The 22,497-nt window shown below is 42.6% G+C and overlaps 1 protein-coding gene and 1 long non-coding RNA gene across 2 annotated transcripts; both read right to left on the reverse strand.

Moving 5' to 3' along the window:
* Window positions 1–612: 612 nt before the first annotated feature.
* On the reverse strand, window positions 613–4,203 carry LOC145425316 (uncharacterized). The gene is made up of 2 exons (XR_013905982.1): window positions 1,779–4,203; window positions 613–1,103 (listed from the first exon to the last, which is right to left on the reverse strand). It is a non-coding gene; the product is annotated as an uncharacterized LOC145425316 (long non-coding RNA).
* A 7,489-nt stretch (window positions 4,204–11,692) lies between these two features.
* On the reverse strand, window positions 11,693–17,871 carry LOC145423010 (protein NLRC3-like). The gene is made up of 3 exons (XM_080295068.1): window positions 17,776–17,871; window positions 13,658–13,769; window positions 11,693–13,529 (listed from the first exon to the last, which is right to left on the reverse strand). Exons 1-3 carry the CDS (start codon window positions 17,869–17,871, stop codon window positions 11,785–11,787), a joined length of 1,953 nt encoding a protein of 650 aa, XP_080151194.1. The 3' UTR covers window positions 11,693–11,784.
* Window positions 17,872–22,497: the final 4,626 nt, after the last annotated feature.

A 22,497-nucleotide genomic window follows, 5' to 3' on the forward strand; every position in this document is an offset into this window, starting at 1 on the left:
GTACTTAATCATACAGTAACTGAAAAAGGAATAGGCTGAAGCCTTGTGGCTTATAATTATCCTATCCTTTACCTAATTAAGACTTTACATTCTAATTACGATCAATCTCACAGTTTGCAGAACACTACCTTGATTTTGGAGAGGTCAGTGAGGTGTCAACCACTACAGAGCCAGTTGTGCTGGAGCGAATGCAGATAGCTTGCACCCTACTTGAAAATCGAGGTAAGTCCAGTAAAGTCCTTATCACGTTAGTGCATACTTCCAATTTAAATAGTGCTTTTCAAACAGCACAGTACAAATAGTGCTCTTCAAACACTTTCAGATAAGACCCTTCTCAAAGTCTAATTTAGACTAATTTTCCAGGAAGTATATTTGGAAAAAATGTACTATTATTTTTTAATTATTCAATAAATAATGTTTGATTAAAACCTAACTATGATTGTGTTTCAGGGAACGCTGAGGACTACTGCATTGTTTGCTCCATGTTAGATGCTAACGCTGACCGCAGCATGATTGAAATGGTAAAACAAAACAAAACAAAAGAAACACATAAGTCTTAGTATCATTACTTGCCAATCATAATTAAAATGTTGAGTAATAGTATTCACCAAACAGAATATGAGCCATTTATTTTTCCTTTCCAGGTGCAGTGTGAATCTTGCCAAAGATGGGCACATTTTGCATGTGAAAAATATAAAGAGAGCAACCAAGAATATAAATGCCAAAAATGTAGCCAGAGTCAGACAGAGACTGTGCAGAGACTGTAGAAGGACAGAGCAGCAGCAGAGCAGTCCAGATACACTGATGATCCTCTGTCAGATCCAGAGGGACACACAGGGATGATGCTGGACTCTACATTGTGTCTGACAGTGGAGCTGTTCTCAGAGCAGTTCACTCTGCAGCACTGACAGTCATCTGCACTTCTTCTCATTCCTCTGTCAGTCACTGCTGGATGAAGCTCTCCTCTCCACCTCCCAGTAACATGGCCCAGTCAGAGCGTCTCTACACACAAGCTGCTGCTGCTTCAACCTCTCTGGATCATCAGGACACAGCTCCTCCTCTCTCAGCACACACACCGTCCTGTTTACCATCATCACCTCCACCTGCAGAGAGAAGAAGGAAGAGCAGAGGAGATAAACGAGTGTTTCCAGAGACTCTTCATCAGCTGTCAGTCAGTGATGCAGCACATCCAGTATAAAGAGCAGCAGGGACTTCAGTGCTGGGACTGTACTAGGACTCATTGTTGCTTCACTTTTTCTAATCTTTGGATTTTTATTGAAGTTGATGAAAATGTTTTTCCCTCCTAGTTTGAGTTTGGACTTTCATCCATTAGAAGAACCTTGGTGTGTCCACTCTGAGCTCTGTAGGAACCCCAACAACAAGCCCAACAATCCAGATGGACGGTTCCAGCTGTTAACTGGAGGAATTCCATCCAAACATCTGCTCTCACTAAATTCTTCCTCACCTACAGACTGTGTTCTTCACTGCTTTAAACTTGGAAATGAATGCAGCCATTGGTCTGCGTGCTGCTTTGTTCAGAGAGCTGATTGGCTGTTGACAGTGTTTGATCTGAGCCTGTCAGCCGTTACTATGGTGACCATAAAGGTCAGAAACAGGAAGTGTTTGTGTCCAATCCTGAAGCCTGTCACCATTCTCCTCTCACAGCTTCACTGAGAAGCTGCAGCTTTACAGGAAACACTGGATCTTTGTTTCATACTGACTGTGTTTAGTACAATACTGCTGACAGCACCACCCACTCACTCCATCACTCTACTGACCTCAGAGTCTTCAGTCTGTAGTCTGGACTCTGCTGAAGATCAGACAGCTGCTTCACATCTGGATCCTTCAGGTTGTTCCAGCTCAGGTGCAGCTCTCTCAGATGGGAGGGGTTGGACTTCAGTGCTGCTGCCAGATAATCACAGCTGATCTTTGACAAACCACAGCTCCACAATCTGTATAAAGAATGAAAGATGTAAGTTTATTAGACAAAGTGTGAGCTTGAAATCATTCAGTGTTTCATCATCTGTTCAGAGCTGAAGAAGGTTCAGAATGTAGAAGTTTAGAAAATGGAAACTCCAAACAGCTGAAGCCAACAGGAAGCAGCTTCAAACAGGAAACTGTGCAGAGTTTCAGACTATATGTCCTGATGCAGCCAGTTGGATTTTGGAGATTTGAATCTCTGTTCTGTGACTAAGTCCTTGAATCATTTCTTCCAGTTGGTCCAACAAGACAGACTAAGTGTTGGACATGTGTTGTGGCTCCATTAGGGGAGCTTCTAAATGTGATGTGATGGCCCCTCTGGGTCTGTCAGGTCACAGGACTGAAGAGAGCTCAAACTGGGCACACAGTTGTTCCAGTCTGGACCAAAAACTCTATACTGGGACTGAGGGACTGCTTTGACTGCTCCCACTGGGACTTTTTAAAGGCTCATGTTCTCACTTAGATCATCGATTTCTACTTACATTTCTTTCTGGGAAAAATGGGGATTACTTTGGAAACAGGAAGTATTTTCCCCAATAAGCAGCCCTGGATTAGTAAATCACTCCAACATGTTCTCAGGCAGAAGAAGCTGTCTTGTTATGAGGGAGAGAAGAAAAAGATTGAGGCACAGAAACTTGTTGAAAGAGAGATAAAGCAGCTAAAATCAGGTGTAAAAGTAAAGCAGAGGATGAGCTGAATAAAGGACACTCAAGGCTGGCTTGGAAAGGAATGAAGTCCATGGTGGGGATGCAGAACAAGGAGCAAAGATGAATGTGATGCTGAATCAGCAGAAGACTTGGACTCATTTGATTCCAGCTTTGATATCACTGATTTCAATGAAGAGCTTTGTGATTGTAGCAAAGGGCTGGTAGCTCTGAGAGTCCCACTGATGAGGTGTTTGTGTGGAAATCTCTTAGTGGGACCAAAGAGAGAAAAAGCCCTGGTCCTGATGCTGTGGGAGGGAAATGATTGAAGTGTGCTGTGAGGAACTGACTGGGAGATTTTCACACATTTTCCAGTTCTCCTTGGAACAACAGGAAGTTCCCAGCACATGGAAACAAAGGTTAAGTGTCCTATGGCACTCAGTGATGATGGTGCTGTGGCCCCACCACCTCCACCTCTTTGTAAAGGAACTAACTGTAATCTGAAGCTTCAAATGGAACTAAGACTTCCTCCACTAGGTGGCAGTGTCTGATGAGAAAGTGTTAGTGGAGCTGGCCTGGAGTCAAAAACAGGAAGATGCAGGATTTGGGCTGAAATGGGGAAAAGTGGTTCGCACTAGTGCCTTAAAGCAAGAAGGTTGTAGGTTGAAGCTTGTTGGCCTTTCTGTGGAGGTTGGATGTTCTCCCACAGTCCAATGAAATGCTGCTTAGGTTCATTGGTGCTTCTAAATTGGCTGTAGGTGTGGATGTGAGAGAGTGCTTCTCTGTCTCTCTCTGTTGGCCCTGTGATGGACTGCTCACCTGTGCAGGTGGACCACGCCTCTTGCCCTATGACAGCTAGGGCACAGGCTGCAGCCCTGTGAGCCTAAGCTGAATAAACAGTTAGCAAAAATGATCCATAGATGGCCTGAAATCCCCCAGTTAGCAGTTTGGTAGATAGCTATGACATGCTAATCCCATCCAGCAGCTGTATTCTACCTGTAAGCTGATCCCTGCTGAGCCAAAGCACTTTTTCATATACAAATTACAACCTTTAATAGAAACCTATTGGTCAGCATCTTATTAGCCTGCTGTTAGCTTCATTCCACAGAAAACTGAGAGAAACTAACAGAGTTGATAAAGAATAAAGAGAAATGTGCTGATTTAAAGCCTTTGAAGTGCTTCAGATGATCTCTGTCCACTTCTGTCCACTCATTCATTCATGTAAGCTTTCTAATGCAGCTTTGATCTTCACAGTCTGCTTCATGAAACTCATTCTAACCCTGAATGTCAGAGTGTTCCTCCTTCTCTTTCCCATCATTCATGCTGGCAGTGGAGGAGATTTGGATGTTGGACTGTGTTTTGGATGATGTGTGTATGTTTGTGTTGGACTGCTGTCTGTAAAGCAAACGCACATTTTGCTTTGGATTTCAGTGTCAGACAGACTTTAAGGTGGAATGAAGAGTTGGAGAGTTTCACAGTGAATTATCCAGTGGAGGATTTTTCTTCTTCTTTGAAGGTTTGAAATGTGAACATTGTTCTGCTGCAGTCAATGGACTAAACCAGAGAAGAAGAAAACAGACTTTACCATGAAGATCCTCAGTGTGGATCAGTATAATATCAGCCTGATGTCTGCAGTTTAGTGTCAGCACAACTTTCACATCATATTCATCTCAGCACAACTAAAACATGCTGACTGACCTCAGAGTTTCAAGTCCACATCCTGGACTCTCCAGGAAACCACACAGATACTCCACTCCTGAATCCTGCAGCTTGTAGTTGTCACTCAGCTCCAGCTGTCTCAGATGGGAGGGGTTGGACTTCAGTGCTGCTGCCAGATAATCACAGCTGATCTTTGACAAACCACAGCTCATCAATCTGTATAAAGAATGAAAGATGTAAGTTTATTAGACAAAGTGTGAGCTTGAAATCATTCAGTGTTTCATCATCTGTTCAGAGCTGAAGAAGGTTCAGAATGTAGAAGTTTAGAAAATGGAAACTCCAAACAGCTGACAGAGTTCATACGCCTTTGTCAGGGTCAAATTCAAGCAAGACCATGTGAAAATTAAAACACATCATCCTAGGTGAACTTAAACACCTTTGTTCCCCTTTTGTTAAGACATAGAAAAGTACACCACACAAAAATACTGCAAAAGGAAACGGTCGCCTTATATACATAGTGTATAAACTCAAAATGCACATTTCACTTCAAATTAAGATTAAGGCTTTGAACAGATCACATAGTTCAGTTCAACATATAAGACTTTAAGAATGCACAAGCATCTACTTAAAATCTATTTAATTTATCATCCATGATATTATTTTGTACAATTCCAATGTATTTTGTTCATCTCCCTTAAATAAACAGGCAGTCTTAAAGTATGAAATATTCATATACAAACACATATAAATGTGTGTACTGTCTCAGTGGCTGATAGTACCCCACAGGCCTCAGTGTGAGCTTGAAGACATTTATAATGTTTAAGTAGTTTAATGTGCAGGTGCTGACGATAAACACATTTTGAATGAAAGCCGGGGAACTTTGGTAGCACAGAAACAAGTGGCTATTCTTTGTGACTATATGGATCACTCACAATACCATTATTTCACACAAAGGCACCAAATTAATACTCAAAAAAGCTGCAGCAATACACACAAATATAAACAGTACTTGGTGACAACTTTGCTTTTAGCCTTTAACCCTTCTTGACTACTTTTGATGTGGCCTCTATATTTTACCTTTAAAAACAGTTTATCTTGCCAATCTGTTATTTTCTCATTTTGACCAACTGTATCAGCACAATTTATCTAAATTCAGACAAAATTTAAAATACAAGTAGAAAGTGATATTTTGACTGTAAAAACCACACACATGTTTAACGAATCATCTTCATAACTTGAAATGCAAATAGAGATTGTACACTTTTAAAAATACGCACACGTTTTGCAAACAACAAAGTTATATGGTACTATTTACCAAAAAATGCAGCCAAGGCTCAGACGTTTTTCATATAATCATTTCAAACTATTTACAGAACAATCAGGTGTCAAACAATAGTTTGTGTCACTCTAACACATATGAGAACAGCACAGGGATAAACCTGCAGGTCTGACAGCAGGTGTGTCACTCAGCGTTTACACTGCAATCTGCCTTTGTTGGCTTTAAGGCAGCAACTGTGACGATCACTAGTAGAACTGACACACAAAACAAAACAACAGCTACACACTAAATACACAAGACAACAAACTAACTTGAGACCAAACACGGTAAACGTCACAAATCTCTCACGTATCAAAACTCTCTCTCTCTTTCGCTCACTCGCTCTCTCTTGCCGGTCACTCCTAAAACTTCCCCCTTTTGCTAAACAACCAAATGTCATGTTTCCATATCATTTTTGATTGGTCGACATGGTACATTTTCCCACCTATAGGGCTTTGGAGCGTGATGTCACGGGAGATGGGCCATGCCCCCTTCCGCCATGACAGTAGGCCAGCCAAAGGATACCATTTCAGCTATGGATCGTACGTGTTGTGTTGTCGGTTGCAACGTTAGATCACACGATCGTGAAGGCAAGAAGCTGGATAACGGGCTCTCTTTTCATCGTTTTCCGTCCTGGAGGCAACGTGAGGGATCCCATGTATCCGATATTACTAAACAAAGACGTCAGGCTTGGATTGCAGCGGTGAGACGAGCGGATATCGAGTTCTCTGCAATCCCCAGCTTTTTGTTGGTTTGCTCACGGCATTTTCTTTCCGGTGAGTTCTAAATTAATTCATATCACTCTTGAAAGGCTTTTAGTGTTATTTTCAACGTGCTGAGGTCATAGATAATGAGATAAAACATGCTAATGTGTGATGCTGCAGAACCACGTCATGTCGACTGAGTAGCTTATGATTTGGCATTATTGCAGGCAAACCAGCATATGAAATGGATGTAACAAATCCAGACTGGGAACCAACACTGCACATGGGGCATGACGACATACCTGTATCAGACTCGGACCGGCACTCAAGGCGTACGCAACGGAAGCGAAAAAGAGCACCCATCGGAGGTAAACAACCCCCCCCCCTCTAAAAACATACTAAATTGCTATCACTGTACACTAATCCGCACATAACTTCCAGATGAATCACACACCTGTCATTGGAATATTGGTGTACATTTACCTTATGTCTAATTTTATCTTACAGGCTTTCGTTATGCAGCTGCAGAGTCTGAAGGTGTGCCCCGTGCAGAAGTGATTGATCAAGATCTGACAGAAGACCAACAGCAAAATCACAATGTCATGGAGGCAGTGGACAGCAGTTGTGTTGGACAAGTGGAGGTTGAGGTACCAGCTGCAAATGTGGATATACTGAAGAAATGTAAACCTTTTAAAATGATGACATATTACAAACTCTCAGCTGTGTCTGTAATCAAACCTCTGTAACTTTGCTTCACTTCAGCAGCATCAGCTCATGTTCACATGTTGATTCATGGTTTGCTTCAGTTTTTGATGGACTGCAGAATATTTTGAAGGTTATCTGCTATAAAAAGCCAGAACAGGAAAATCTGCTTCATGTGTTTCTGTTTGATCCTCAGTGACTTTGACACAAAGGCCTCTGCTGTGATGATCACACCTCTGATCAAGTCTCACAGTGTCAGCTTTGTTTTTATACATATGGATATGTGCTGATAAATGATCAGAATTATAATATTTCCCACTGTCTGCTGTGTGCCGTGACCTTTGACCTGCTAAAGACAGTCAGCTGTGGATTATTCATTGTTGTGTCTGATACTTAGAACTGTGAGGAAGAACACTACACAGTTAATCAGGGTCCCCTCTCTCTGAATCAGGAAAGGTGGGCAGGCCGCGTGTGGGCCGCGGGCCATACGTTGAGTCTCACTGTTTGAAATGTGAACATTGTTCTGCTGCAGTCAATGGACTAAACCAGAGAAGAAGAAAACAGACTTTACCATGAAGATCCTCAGTGTGGATCAGTATAATATCAGCCTGATGTCTGCAGTTTAGTGTCAGCACAACTTTCACATCATATTCATCTCAGCACAACTAAAACATGCTGACTGACCTCAGAGTTTCAAGTCCACATCCTGGACTCTCCAGGAAACCACACAGATGCTTCACTCCTGAATCCTTCAGGTTGTTTCCCCACAGGTCCAGCTGTCTCAGATGGGAGGGGTTGGACTTCAGTGCTGCTGCCAGATAATCACAGCTGATCTCTGACAAACCACAGCTCTCCAATCTGTATAAAGAATGAAAGATGTAAGTTTATTAGACAAAGTGTGAGCTTGAAATCATTCAGTGTTTCATCATCTGTTCAGAGCTGAAGAAGGTTCAGAATGTAGAAGTTTAGAAAATGGAAACTCCAAACAGCTGAAGCCAACAGGAAGCAGCTTCAAACAAACACAACAAGAGAAAAAACTCTGAATGTTTCACATTAAAGTCGTACATTTCTCACTAAGCTCAATTATGTGACAGACATTTCATCCCATGTCAGTTTGGCCTCATCCTGGGCCGGATTATCCAGCACACACTCTGACCACAGGCCCAGGGGCCACGCACAGCTGGGCTCCATCCAAGAGACAGCAAACAAACCAACACAATAATAAAAAGCACCATGTGATCTTCTTACATCTTCAAGACAAACATAGTAAAAACATGACCATATTTGTTTCCTGATAAAATGATGTGACAGGTAGAACAGAGTAAAGTGGTGGTGTTACAGCCTTTCTCCCCTCTGCTGCCGAGGCTGTTAGTCTCTCCCAAACTCAGCTACAGGACTTCCAAATGAATGAAAGCAGCAGAAGTGGCTTTACAAATGAAAGAGGAAGAGGAGAAGAAGAGGAGAGGGAGGCCACCCTGACCATCACTCCAGCTGAAAACATCACACTTCCATTAAAGTTGGTGAGGAAATGTTGAGCAGGATGAGCTGCTGGCTAATCTGGAGGCTGTAGCAGCAGCTCACAGTCACAGTGGATTTCCACTCATGAAAAAGCTCTGGCTGCTTCATTTCTCATCTCATATCAGAGACTTTAATGCTTCACTGAAGCTGTACTGTGATGCTTCCATATCCCAGTGAGGCCTCCATAATGGTTTCAGCTGTTCTGTACACACACTGTGTGCCCTGTATGGCTCAAAGTCTCTGCAGCCTGTTTTTATCTGCTATCATCAGATCTTCATCATCCTCATTCACATCCCTCACACACTCTACAGCCTCATCAGCACCGACTTCATCTTCACTGACTGATGGAGCACAACATGAACCTGTGGAGGCTGAAACACTGTCCTGTCAAACATCTCCCCGTCACCACTCCACTTCTGTCAGCCTTTAAATGAACCCTGCTCAAGTCTGTCACTTCTGTTTGGAGCCAAAAGGAAAAACTGTTGTTCAGTCGTTTGGAAAGACAACATTTCTGAAAGCACTCAAACTTCTTCACATTTGTCTTCAGACACATCCTGAACATTTAGGAACTGAAGAAAGTTTCAAACATCAATCAAAGACCTGAAATATAGAAAAACAACAACAGCTGCAGTCAGTGAACTCACCTCAGAGTCTCCAGTCGACAGTTTGGACTCTCCAGTCCAGCACACAGAAGCTTCACTGCTGAATCCTGCAGGTTGTTCTCATTCATGTCCAGCTCTGTCAGATGGGAGGGGTTGGACTTCAGAGCTGAGGCCACAACTTCACAGTGAGACTCTGAGAGTCCACAGTCACTCAGTCTGTGATGATAGAAAATATAAAATGTGTTATTATAAAAGCAGAAAATCTGCATTATAAACACAGACTGAATGTATATGAAGACAAAACAGAGTGAGGTCATAATCTGATGAATCTGCTCTTCACATCTGTGCTTCAGCTCCTCTTACTGTGTTTGACATGACACAACGATTGAGTCTCTCTCAGACCTGCAGACTTTTAATGAGAATCTTTGTTTGGCTTTAATCTGCAGATGAAGGAGGAAGATGGTGTCACATTTAGGCTTCCATAATGTCCACAGTCTGTCACTGAGATCTGATCCAGAGTCAGAGTGAAGACACACATTTGGACTGTTTCCTGTTTTGACTCCAGAACATTTTGAATGAGTTCAGCTCAGTGAAGAGTTCCAGCTGGAAAGATGATCTCTGTTTGCTACCTGCTGTCAGGTACGACTGTTCACGTCCACACGCAGGAAAAACCTGCTGACTGTTACCAAACGGAGCAGAAATCTCATCACTGGACAATAATGATGAATGAACTCAGAGCTGCTGATATCAGATCTGATTTCAGGGGAACTAAACACAGAAATGATTGGCTCATTTGAGCTTTCTGAGCCATTATCTGCTGGTGTGTCGCTAGTTGGCAGGAAATGATTTGTATTCCTGTTCAGGGCTTCAGTGTTTATGAGTCCAGATCCAGGTGACAGCAAGTCAAAATGATGTTACCTGTCTGTGTCCAGCAGCAGCCTGTATTCACTTTGAATATTGTTATAACCTGACATGGATCAGTTTGTCTTTGATTGGTTTGTAAATGTCACTGTTTCCATTGGACCTGAGTGACGTACAAAGACAGAGAGGGAGAGAAAGGAGAGAGAGGATGGAGACAGCAAAGAGAGAGCAAACACAAACAGGTGAGAGTGGACAGGTGACCAAGGTCAGCAACCAATCAGAGAGCTTCTGTTTGACCCACAGTCACTGATGATGACTGCACATAACCAAGCAGTGTGTTACTCTGATATCAAATATGGATCCTGCTCTTATAATAATGATCATCAGATGATATTATTGTGTTATTTTGTAGCTGAATACGATGTTTGTGTGATTATCAGTGAAAGAAGCAGTGAGGAGGATGGAGAGAGAGAGAGGACAGAGGCTGAAGTTAGAAACACTAAAAGGATTTTTCATGGATGATTTGAGTGATTTCCAGCAGGACACTTAAACATGTCAGTGGACGTCCTAAAGAACATATTCACTGATATGAAACGTGTCATTGAACAGGATCAATATCAGTGGAAACATGGTGGAAACAGCTGTGACTGCATGGATGTGACACACTTCAAATCTGTTCTCCACTCTTGGATTTGGGATCCATGGAGCTGCTGCTGAGTCTGTACAATAAAGGAATGGTGTGGAAGGTTGCAGCGTACGGACACAAACACTTTGTGGTTACAACCTAAAGCTCCCACAGTCTATGAAGCACTGATGACATCATGACGTTTGGCGAGCGCTGCCAGGAAGTTAGCTCGGGGATGTAAACAGCAGTCAAAAACACAGCAGTGACTTCCATCAGCAGAAAATAGGGACGACATTTCAGCAGCAACAACTAAACACTGAACAATCAGCTCTGTGATTAATGAGGACATGAAGTCAGACATTCTCATTAGGAGCAGCAGCAGGAATGAGAGTGAATCCATGAGCTGCTGTGACATCAGTGTTAGCTCAGATATTTGACACATGTTCAGTCCAGATGTCAGCAGTTTCTTCTCACTCAGTTTGTCCCTCTGTTGGGGACAAACTGAGTGAGAAGAAACAGCTGGTTCACCTCTGAGCCCTCACTCTGAACCACAGCACTGTCACTCATCAGTACATCACACTTTAATCACACTAAACCAGAGTCTTCCTCAGCACCTTCATCCTCACTAGCCATGTTTATGTCAATAAACTCTGTGTCTGTAGTTCTGTCTGTAGTCAGAGGAGAAGCTCAGACGGTGACTGCTCTGGATATTTGTCACTGTGTTTAACATTAGACTTCATTTCACTACAAAGATAAAATACAAAAATAGATTCTTATTTCTGTCTTCTCTCTAACAGCAGCGTCTGAATGACTAACAGCAGCAGAAGCAGCAGGTTTAAAATACTGCCCCCTAATGATACAACACAGGTACTACGTGTAGTCTACAACACACAGCATACGACTACCAATGCAGGATTATGCTAAGTGCACGCACACATTTCCTGATCAACACAAAATAGCATCTTATCTGAGAAACTCAAACTAATGAGAGTCGTTAAGTACTGCGTATATCTGTAGAACTAAACTACTAACCTACACTAATTAATGATGTTAATGATCACATCTGGACTCACCCAGCCTTTCTGCAGTTCCTCACAGCTGGAATCAGTCTCTGTCGTCCCCGTTCTGATGTGTTGTACTTCTGCAGGTCCAACTCATCCAGAACCTCCTCTTACATCTGCAGCATGAAGGCCAGAGCTGAGCACTGGATCTCAGAGAGTTCCTTCTCTGATCTGTTCTCTGACTTCAGGAACTCTTGGATCTCCTGATGTACTGAGAGGTCGTTCATCTCCATCAGACAGTGGAAGATGTTGATGCTTCTGTCAGGAGGGATTTCATAACTGTTCATCTCCTTCAGGTTGTTGATGACTCTCTGGATGGTTCCTGGACTGATCTCTGTCTGACCCAGCAGACCTACTAAGAGTCTCTGGTTGGACTCCAGACAGAGGCCATGAAGGAAGCGAACAAAAAGGTCCAGGTGGCCATTTTTACTCTGGAGGGATTTATACATGACTCTGTTCAGAAAATCATCCAGAGATGATTTCCAATAGTTTTGACCCAGAAGGTTCTTCAGCACCTCTGTCTTCCTGTTGGTGAAACAGTGGAACATGTAGACAGCAGCCAGAAACTCCTGAATGCTCAGATGAACAAAGCAGTAGACTGGTTTCTGGAAGATCACACACTCTCTTTTGAAGATCTCTGTACAAACTCCTGAGTACACCGAGGCCTCTGTCACATCCAGACCACACTGCTCCAGGTCTTCTTGGTAGAACATGATGTTTCCTTTCTCCAGATGTTCAAATGCCAGCCTCCCCAGCTTCAGAAGAACTTCCCTGTCAGCCTCCGTCAGCTCCTGTGGACTCGTCTCACGTCCCTCATGGTACTTGTTCTTCTTCCTCTTTGTCTGAACCAGCAGGAAGTGTGAGTACATGTCAGTCAGGGTCTTGGGCAGCTCTCCTCTCTGCTCTGTAGTCAACATGTGCTCCAGAACTGTAGCAGTGATCCAGCAGAAGACTGGGATACTACACATGATGTGGAGGCTCCTGGATGTCTTCATGTGGGAGATGATTCTGCTGGACAGCTCTTCATCACTGAATCTCCTCCTGAAGTACTCCTCCTTCTGGGCGTCAGTGAAGCCTCGTACTTCTGTTAGCCTGTCAACACATGTAGGAGGGATCTGATTGGCTGCTGCGGGTCGGGAAGTTATCCAGACGAGAGCCGAGGGAAGCAGATTCCCCTGGATGAGGTTTGTCAGCAGCTGGCTGACTGATGACTTCTGTGTGACATCAGACAGCAGCTTCCTGTTGGTGAAATCCAATGAAAGTCTGCTTTCATCCAGGCCGTCAAAGATGAACAAAAGCTGAGAGACAGCCAGCTTCTCTGCTGTGACCTTCTGTAATGTTGGATGGAAAACATGGAGCAGCTCCAGAAGACTGTACTGCTCATCTCTGATCAGGTTCAGCTCCCTGAATGAAAGCAGAACCACCACACTGACATGTTGGTTCTCCAAGCCCTCTGCCCAGTCCAGAGTGAACTTCTGCACTGAGAAGGTTTTTCCAACACCAGCCACGCCGTTGGTCAGAACCACTCTGATGGGTCTCTGTTGGTCAGGTAAGGCTTTAAAGATGTCCTGGCACCTGATTGGAGCGTCATGGAGGGCGTCCATCTTGGAAGCTGTCTCCAGCTGCCTCACCTCATGTTGGGTATGAACCTCTTCACTCTGTCCCTCTGTGATGTAGAGCTCAGTGTAGATGGTGTTGAGGAGGGTTCTACTTCCTGTTTCATCACTTCCTTCAGTCACACGTTCACATCTCCTCCTCAGACTGATCTTATGTTCATCTAAAACCTCCTGCAGACCAACATCTGCTGAAAGAAAGAAAAACAATGAGACTAAAGAGAAAGAAAACTCTTCAATGTCTGAACAACACAAGAAGTCCAGTTTTCAGAAATGAGTCCATCAGCAGACAGATGTTCAGTCTTACTTTGTACACAGCTGCTCTGACTGGCTGTCTGCAGTCCAGCTCTGCTTCTGGATCTTTCTCCACACTGGGGACAGGACGAGTCTCCCGATGAAGCAGACTGGTCCCAGTATGAGGAGATGCACTGTCTGCAGAACCAGTGTCCACAGCTGGTAGAGACTGGATCCTTCAGGACGTCCTGACACAAAGCACAGCAGGACAGCTGCTCCTCCTCACAAACACCACTCCTCTTCCTCTCTCTGTGAACACATTTCTTTATCACTAAAAACATTTACTGTCAGTGAAAAACATCCAGATGTGACGTAACTGCAGTTCCTTTGATGTCATCAACACTAATGAGCTGCTCTTCCTGTCTGCCTGTCTCATTAAACACTGAGTGATGAATACAAACTCAGCACTTCCTGCAGACTTCCTGACTTCACAATAAAAGCTTTCCATCAGAGCGACACAGTTATGACTTTCACTGATTTACAGCCGCTGTGTGCAGATTATCTGGGTCAGTTCACTCTGAAGCAGCTTAGAAGTGTCTGTGTAGAGCCGTGGTCTGACACACAGAGACTTCTGATTTTCTCTATTTAAACAAACATGATGAAGATGAGCAGGTTTCTCTTCTAGTATAAACTCTGTGTCTCTCTGGCTGGCTCATGATGGCTTTTCAGGTTTTATGTTTTGCTCTCTCCTGCTAGCGTTTTGCCTGCCTGGGTGGAGCTTGTAATGGCCTCTCGCTCTTGGTCCACACAGTTATGATGATAACAGTACCTGTTGCTGATTCACCTGGGCTTACCGGTAACCATGGGTTAGCTTGTGTGACTGGTGTTTACACCAATGAAATCTAAATCACACTAATGTGTCCTCCAAGGTGTTTGGTGGGAGCACTGAGTGAAACATAAGAGCTCTGGTAAAATAACAAACAGGGCTGTGAGAGCAACTGAAGTGATAAAAATACTGTTTAAAGATAAAAAACACTTTGATGTTCTCTCGTCACCTAACAAAGTCCAAACCCTGTGAACTATTTTAGCTTTAATAACTGTGGATTCAGGTATCCTGAACCCATCTTTGGACATTTGTAATTAAATATTTTAAAACTCCATCAGAGACTCCTGATGTGGCTGTTTGGAGAAGGAAAAGAGGGACAAAGTGGAGCGTCGAGCTGAGGCTTCATTCACTGCAAACCTACAGTTATGTTTCCTTATTTCTGCTGTTTGCATGTTCACAGCTGAAATAAAGCTGCCTCTTTGACTTCATCCTGTTGTGTTTGGGTCCAATCCTGCCTGCCACACAGCGCTACAGGACAAAGTCTAAGATTTTTATCTTTTTAATGAATCTTTGGTCATATTTATCCAGGAAAACACAAACATGTAAAGGAGTCATCACAGGTCTCTGACCTCGTTGGTCCAGGTTCATCACTGAAGTCTGGAGGTTGATGTTTGGACCGGTCACTCCTTATAGACGGACAGCTGGATCCTGCAGACTGTGACCTCTGACCTCTGCAGACACAAACATGTTTTATTCAATGATCAATTCTCTGATGAAGTGATTGAAGCAGCTGTGATCACTAGAGATGGACCGATCCGATATTACGTATCGGTATCGGTCCGATACTGACCTAAATTACTGGATCGGATATCGGAGAAAAATAAAAAATGTAATCCGATCCATTAAATATCACGAAAGCACCTCACAAAACTTGCAACACGCCGGAACTCGCCTCAGAACGTTAGCAGTATGCATCACGTGATAGAGCGGCTGTGGCATGCGGGACCTGTGGTGGTCTGGATAGCATGTGGAGCTTCGCTAGCAACCTGGCATTTCATCTCCGACAAAGTTATCCCGAGAGAAGTAAAGCAAGTGTGTAAGTCCATCTCTGAATGTTTGTAAAGCATTCCTGCGTTAAGCTTAACAAGCGACTGCCTCTTCTTGCTGCTACTTCAATCATGAAATTGCTTAATGATCAGCTGATCGGCTTTTCTGTCGTGAGTCCGTCTCTCTTCTTTGTTTTTGGCCCACTTTGCACCAGAAAGAAGAAACCAGCGGCTGAACAACAGCAGCACGTTTAAGCTTGATAAGCTGTTGTTAGAATTTATTTAATATTACTTTCTACACCAGGATCCTTTTCTACGCAGCTGATGGCTGTAATAAGTAGTAAGCTATAGTACTTTTTCCTTTGGGAAGGTACCATCTGTGCAGTCTGCAATTTTGTTGAAGAAAGATGTTGAATCTATTTAATATTTCTTGAAAAATAATTGATTTCTGTGCATTTTTTTTTCACACTGCATCAAATTAAGGTTGATTACGGCGATTAAGCATCATGAGGTGGAGCGTGAGGGGTGGTTCCCTATTTTTTATTTATTTATTTTTGTTGTTGCTGGGAGTTGGAACCCTATTAGTTAGGTTGCTTAATATTTACGCTAAGTACTCTTTAAAATACCAGAATAGGGAGGATGGTGTAGGTTTAAGTTTATTAGATTGATCAGTATTGCTGAACTATGAAATATTTTTTTTGCATACAGGTATAACAGAATAGTTTTAGTGTAGTTGTTGTTTTAAACTTGAGTATGAACTTATACAAAATGCAGCAAGATATTTAAAAAACAGTTTTGTTGATTAAAAAACACTATATCGGATTCATATCGGTATCGGCAGATATCCAAATTTATGATATCGTTATCGGTATCGGACATAAAAAAAGTGGTATCGTGCCATCTCTAGTGATCACACAGACTGCAGATAATGCAGCTGTTTCCTGTCAGTAACAGTCCTCTTAGATTAGAGTTCAGCTTTTTACAGGAAAACAAATGTCCCTGAATGCAACAGTGAGACACAGTCTGCCTGTGTGGCTGTGATAGCTGCCGTTAGGAGCGCTCATGTGTTTGCAGTTAGACGAGGAGATGTTACCATCATGGACACGTTAACAAATCCTGCAGCATCACGTGGCACAAACACTTTGTGTTCCTGTCATCTGCAAGCAACAGGAAGTTCATTAATAAAGGCGGGATGGAGACGTGACTGTGATGGTTCTCCTTCATCCAGCTGTTACACACATCTGGGCTCACACGACGAGCCTTTGTCTAATACAGCAGCTGCTCTCTGAACACTTTTCTGAAGAGGAGCTGCACAAACCTTTGTTTGCTTTCTAGAGCAGCGTATCAAAGTCAAACTACCCACTGCTAGCAGCTGTTTCTATCATAGTTTAGGATCCAGATGTGTGAGGTCTAGATTTACACCTCTGATTAAAATACATAGTTAAAAACAGCCAATTGAGTCCAAATGTGTCTTAAACCAGATAAACTGACAGTTACAGCTGAGCCTGTGTGTCCTTGGAGACACTGCTCTGCTACAGAGATGCATTTTAGAAACCAGGAAACATCAAAATCATTTAAATCAGAGAGTTCTTGTTACTAACAGCTCACCTCTCTGCAGCGGACACAGGCTGGGATTTAAAATCAATGTCTCGATGATTGGACTGGTCACTCTTTAAGGACACAGAGCTGGATGGTTTCTGATTGACGCTAAAAATAAGTGAACATGAAACATGTGTCACATCCAATGTGTCCAATACATTACATAAAAAGTATAAATAAAGTATTAAATAGTTTATTATTTAAATCGTTAAATAGTAAAAAGCTGATTAAAATTTCAAACATTTTAATACTGACATGAACTTACTTTTCGTCAGATGACTTTTTTCGCCCTAAATTACGAAAGAAATGCTTCACCCGTTTGCTCTTAGAGGACACACAGCTGGGTTCAGGTCCAGGCTCTGGATTAGTTTCAGGGTTATGTCCAGCTGAGCCTGGTACGCCCCACAGCTCTGGGCTTTAAAACAACACACACAGAGGTATGAGTGTGAATAATGATGGAGCAGTGATGTGAGTGCTGAGCTGTGACATGGAGAAGAGTCATGGACAGTTAGAGATGGTCATCTCACCTCTGAGCTTTGGTCTGGCTCTCATGTTCCCCACACAGAGTGCTTTTAGAGGGAGGGACTCCCTCCTCTCTGTCCTCACACTGATCCATGCTGCTCAGTTCACATCAGCTCACACACACTTTCTACCTTCACCTGCAGAGGAAACACAAATCATTCATGTGCACATCAACTGAGAGCTGCAGAGGTCGTGTCTGATGTGTTGGACTAACATCCATCTGAGACGCAGCTTTCATCAGTTCACTACAAAAAGTGTCACAGAGCCGAGTTCAGCCTCCAAATCCTCCATTACTGTAGTCCTACAAAGCAGCAGGTCAAACATGGCTGCAGAGAGCAGCTTTATGTCAGTAACCATGTCCAGGACCGAGCTGACTGCTTACAGAGTTCATACTCTAACTGCTAGCTGCTCTGCTAGCTAAGCTAACTCAGTAACAGTGACTCTGACAGCAGTTACTGTGGAACAGCGGCCGAGCTCAGGACACATTCAGTGTGTTTAGTCTGAGTCCTGGACTCTGATTCAATGGATTCAATCCAGCTCAGAGTTTCATGTGTTCATCAGAATAAAATACATGTACTAATATAACAGAAGTAATGCTCTGAATGCAGGACTGTAATGGAGGATAAATAAGGTTTTTACAGCCTGAAAGAAACATTCAGTTCATATATTTGTAGACAGTGAAGCAGTTTTTAATACTGCAGCTGTTTCCTTCACCTGTGTGTGTGTGAGCCACACCTTCATGTGCTGCTTTAGAAATATGTGGTCTGACTGCTCAGACTGAGTCTAGGAGGAAAGTTCACACGCTGGAGAAAGTTTTGTTCCTGACTTTGTCAGAGTTTGGCTCTGTCAAGAGATTTTTGTTTTTTTATAATTAATATAATAATTTTTTATAACTTTATGAAATTTTTCTTGTTTACTAAGCAATCTACATGTCTATGTGACCTAATAACTTTGTGATGAACTTATTCAGCTACTAAAACACTTCCTGTTTTAGAGAACAGATGTAGAAAAGAGAAATAACCCGTTGCTTTGGGTCTGTGCAAAGTCAGAGTGACAGGAAACTGCAGGTTTGCAGTGCAGAGCGTGCTTTTTTGCAGAAGTGAAGCTATAATCTTAAGTGTGTATATGTATCACACACACACACACACACACACACACACACACACACACACACACACACACACACACACACACATAAGACCTATAAACAAAGAACACAGGCAGATGCAGTTCGCAGGTTGCGTTCGTTGCTACACGTGTAAAAAAACGACTGCAGTGTTTGTGTTTTCTAACTCAGGTGTCTTAGCTGAAGAATTACAGGGTGATTTTTAGAAATCACCCTGTAATTCTGGCTCAGATTCTGTATTCTGGATCTTTCTCCACACTGTGCAGAAGCTCTGATGGTGACACAGAAAAGTCACAGTGGAGATACTTCTGTCCACCTTTGATTAGACTCATTATAAAAAGGAAACAAAGTTTGAACACAGTCATGTTTCCAGTTCACTGACTTACATTTATTCCATGGACACTCACTCTAACCTGAAGCACAGCTACAACCCAACATTGTTGAGGCCTCATCTCCTCCTTTCCTGACTGTAGAGGTTAAATATGCAACAACCAACAAATAAAAGAATTTGGTTCATTTCAAAGAAATTCACACGGTGACCAAGTAAAGTAACCGTAGTAAAGGAGACAACATCCCGTTGATGGTGGGATTATTTGAAAGATTTGCTTTAGTCACGTCACCAAATGCAGTTGAACCACCCGTGGATCCATGTTTGACCATTCTACCACTCTGAGCTCTGCTTTTTAATCATTTTATTATTATCATCATTCATTTATTCATTCTTTGGAGGGGGGCTATTTCCTAATGCCGCCCTAATAAGCTGATGTTCAAGGGGAAATATAACAGAAACTCTTTCAGTGTTATTCATTAATAAATTAACAGATAAACTGTGAAGAAGAAAAAACTGAGATTTAAAGGAGAGAGTGAGAAACTTGATCATCCATCCTCATAATACATGTTCATCAGTATCTGCTGTGACCATACTGCAGTAATAACTACAAGTCTACATTTCTGTGACTGTTGATCAATCACAGCAGGAATCTGAGCTCATCTCTGCACACAGAGCAGCTTCAGCTCTGGGATAAACTGCTCGCTTCACGTCCTTCTCAGCTCACAGACACTCATCCTGATATTTTCCTTTAACATTTGATGGTATCTGGAATAGTTGGCAGTAATAAGGATGATTTTCTGTAAAATCATATTGCTATGACCCGTGAGTTATTCGTAGATGAGCGTTAGATTAGTTTGATGGGTTAACTCAGAGAGCTGAAGATATCATGGACATGCTGACCTCTCTCCGTGGTCTACAGGGTACAAAATGAATTAATTAAATACACCATTAAATAATGAATTAAATGTGGCAAAAATTAATTAAAATGTGAAATAGATGTGAAATATAAATATGTTTATATTGTCTATTCTGTAAAATAGTCAGATGTCTATTCATATTAATGTACACAGTTCACCTGCTTGCTGCTACTACTGCACATTCACCCAATACTGTTTATATATATATAATGTTCTTCCTCTACCCCCCCCCCCCCCCCCCCCCCCCGCCCCCCACCATTTTTGCACATGTCGAGGAGCGTGTCAGGCTACATTTCACTGTGTGTTATACTTGTATAATTATGCATGTGACAAATAAAGAACCTTGAACCTGAACCTTGATAAATAATTAATTAATTACATGTGTCAAAAAATATTTATTTAATTAATTATTTCCCATTTTGATTAATTATTTCTAATTTATTAGAAGACATAGCATACATTTTCACTGCTATGCAGATGACACCCAGCTCTATCTGTCCATGAAGCCAGATAACACACACCAATTAGTTAAACTGCAGGAATGTCTTAAAGACACAAAGACCTGGATGGCCGCTAACTTTCTGCTTCTTAATTCAGATCAAACTGAGGTTATTGTACTCGGCCCTGAAAATCTTAGAAATATGGTATCTAAGCAGATTCTTACTCTGGATGGCATTACCTTGGCCTCCAGTAACGCTGTGAGGAACCTTGGAGTCATTTTTTACCAGGACATGTCCTTCAATGCACATATTAAACAAATATGTAAGACTGCGTTCTTCCATTTGTGCAACATCTCTAAAATTAGAAATATCCTGTCTCAGAGTGACGCTGAAAAGCTAGTTCATGCATTTATTACTTCCAGGCTGGACTACTGTAATTCATTATTATCAGGATGTCCAAAAAACTCACTGAAAAGCCTTCAGCTGATCCAAAATGCTGCAGCAAGAGTGCTGACAGGGACTAGAAAGAGAGAGCAGATTTCTCCTGTTTTGGCTTCCTGTTAAATCCAGAATTCAAAATCCTGCTCCTCACATACAAGGTCTTAAATAATCAGGCCCCATCTTATCTTAATGACCTTGTAGTACCATATCACCCTATTAGAGCGCTTCGCTCTCGCTCTGCAGGCCTACTTGTTGTTCCTAGAGTATTTAAAAGTAGAATGGGAGGGAGAGCCTTCAGTTTTCAGGCCCCTCTTCTGTGGAACCAGCTTCCAGTTTGGATTCAGGAGACAGACACTATCTCTACTTTCAAGATTAGGCTTCAAACTTTCCTTTTTGCTAAAGCATATAGTTAGGGCTGGACCAGGTGACCCTGAATCCTCCCTTAGTTATGCTGCAATAGATGTAGGCTGCCGGGGGATTCCCATGATGCATTGAGTTTTTCCTTTCCAGTCACCTTTCTCACTGACTATGTGTTAACAGACCTCTCTGCATTGAATCATATCTGTTATTAATCTCTGTCTCTCTTCCACAGCATGTCTTTATCCTGTCTTCCTTTTCTCACCCCAACTGGTCGCAGCAGATGGCCCCGCCCTCCCTGAGCCTGGTTTTTCCTTCTCACTGTCGCCAAAGTGCTTGCTCATAGGGGGTCATATGATTGTTGGGTTTTTCACAAATGCTCTAAAACTGTAGAAGAAGGTTGCATGTGATGAAAAAATATTTTACTATGACTTCACCAGTCTCTATCTCACAGTGCAATCTAAAAAAAGATTATCCTGTAGGACACCCTCAAATCATTTACAGAAACTTTGACAGCCTAGAAAATTATTTCGGCTTTGTTAAATGCTCAGAACTGCCGCCAAGAGGTCTTTTTCACCCCGTCCTTCCCTACAGGTGCCACGGCAAACTGATGTTTCCGCTCTGCAGCTTGTGCGCTGAAGACCAGAAGCAGCACACAGCATGTGGGCACAGTGACAGTGAGCGGGTGTTGAATGGCACATGGGTCTCATTTGAGCTTGAAAAAGCTGTTGAGAAAGGATACAGGATTGTTTCTATTGATGAGGTGTGGCACTTCCCCAACAAGACTGACACATTGTTTAAAGACTATGTGAAAGCCTTTCTAAAACTTAAACAGGAGGCCTCGGCGTATCCAGAACATGTGAAAACACCTGACGAGCAGCAGAAGTACATAGATGAGTATTATGAGAAGGAGGGAATAATGCTAGATCCGTCCAAGATATGTGTAAATAAAGCTGTTCGAAACTGTAACAAGCTGTTGCTAAACTCGTTATGGGGTGGTTTCAGTATGACGTCGAATACGGCGTCATCTGAGTTCATCACAGACCCTTCCAGGTTTAGCCAGCTAATGTTTAGCGACCAGGATGACGTGTGGCAGTTTTGTTTCATCTCTGACGACGTCGCCATGGTGCAATGGCGCCACTCTGATGGTAGAGCATCCCGCATGAAGGACGTTAATGTCTTTGTGGGGGCCATGACTGCTGCACATGCCAGACTCATGCTGTATGATTTGTTAGACAACTTGCAGCAGTGCGTGCTGTATTGTGATACAGACAGCATCATTTTCACGGCACGCCCTGGCGACTGGATGCCTCCTCTAGGCCCATTTCTGGGGGATCTCACCAGCGAATTAGATTCTGGAGAGGGAGGTGT

This window comes from Astatotilapia calliptera, chromosome 3 (assembly GCF_964374335.1).
Source record: "Astatotilapia calliptera chromosome 3, fAstCal68.1, whole genome shotgun sequence".
In the NCBI taxonomy this organism is placed as follows: domain Eukaryota; kingdom Metazoa; phylum Chordata; class Actinopteri; order Cichliformes; family Cichlidae; genus Astatotilapia; species Astatotilapia calliptera.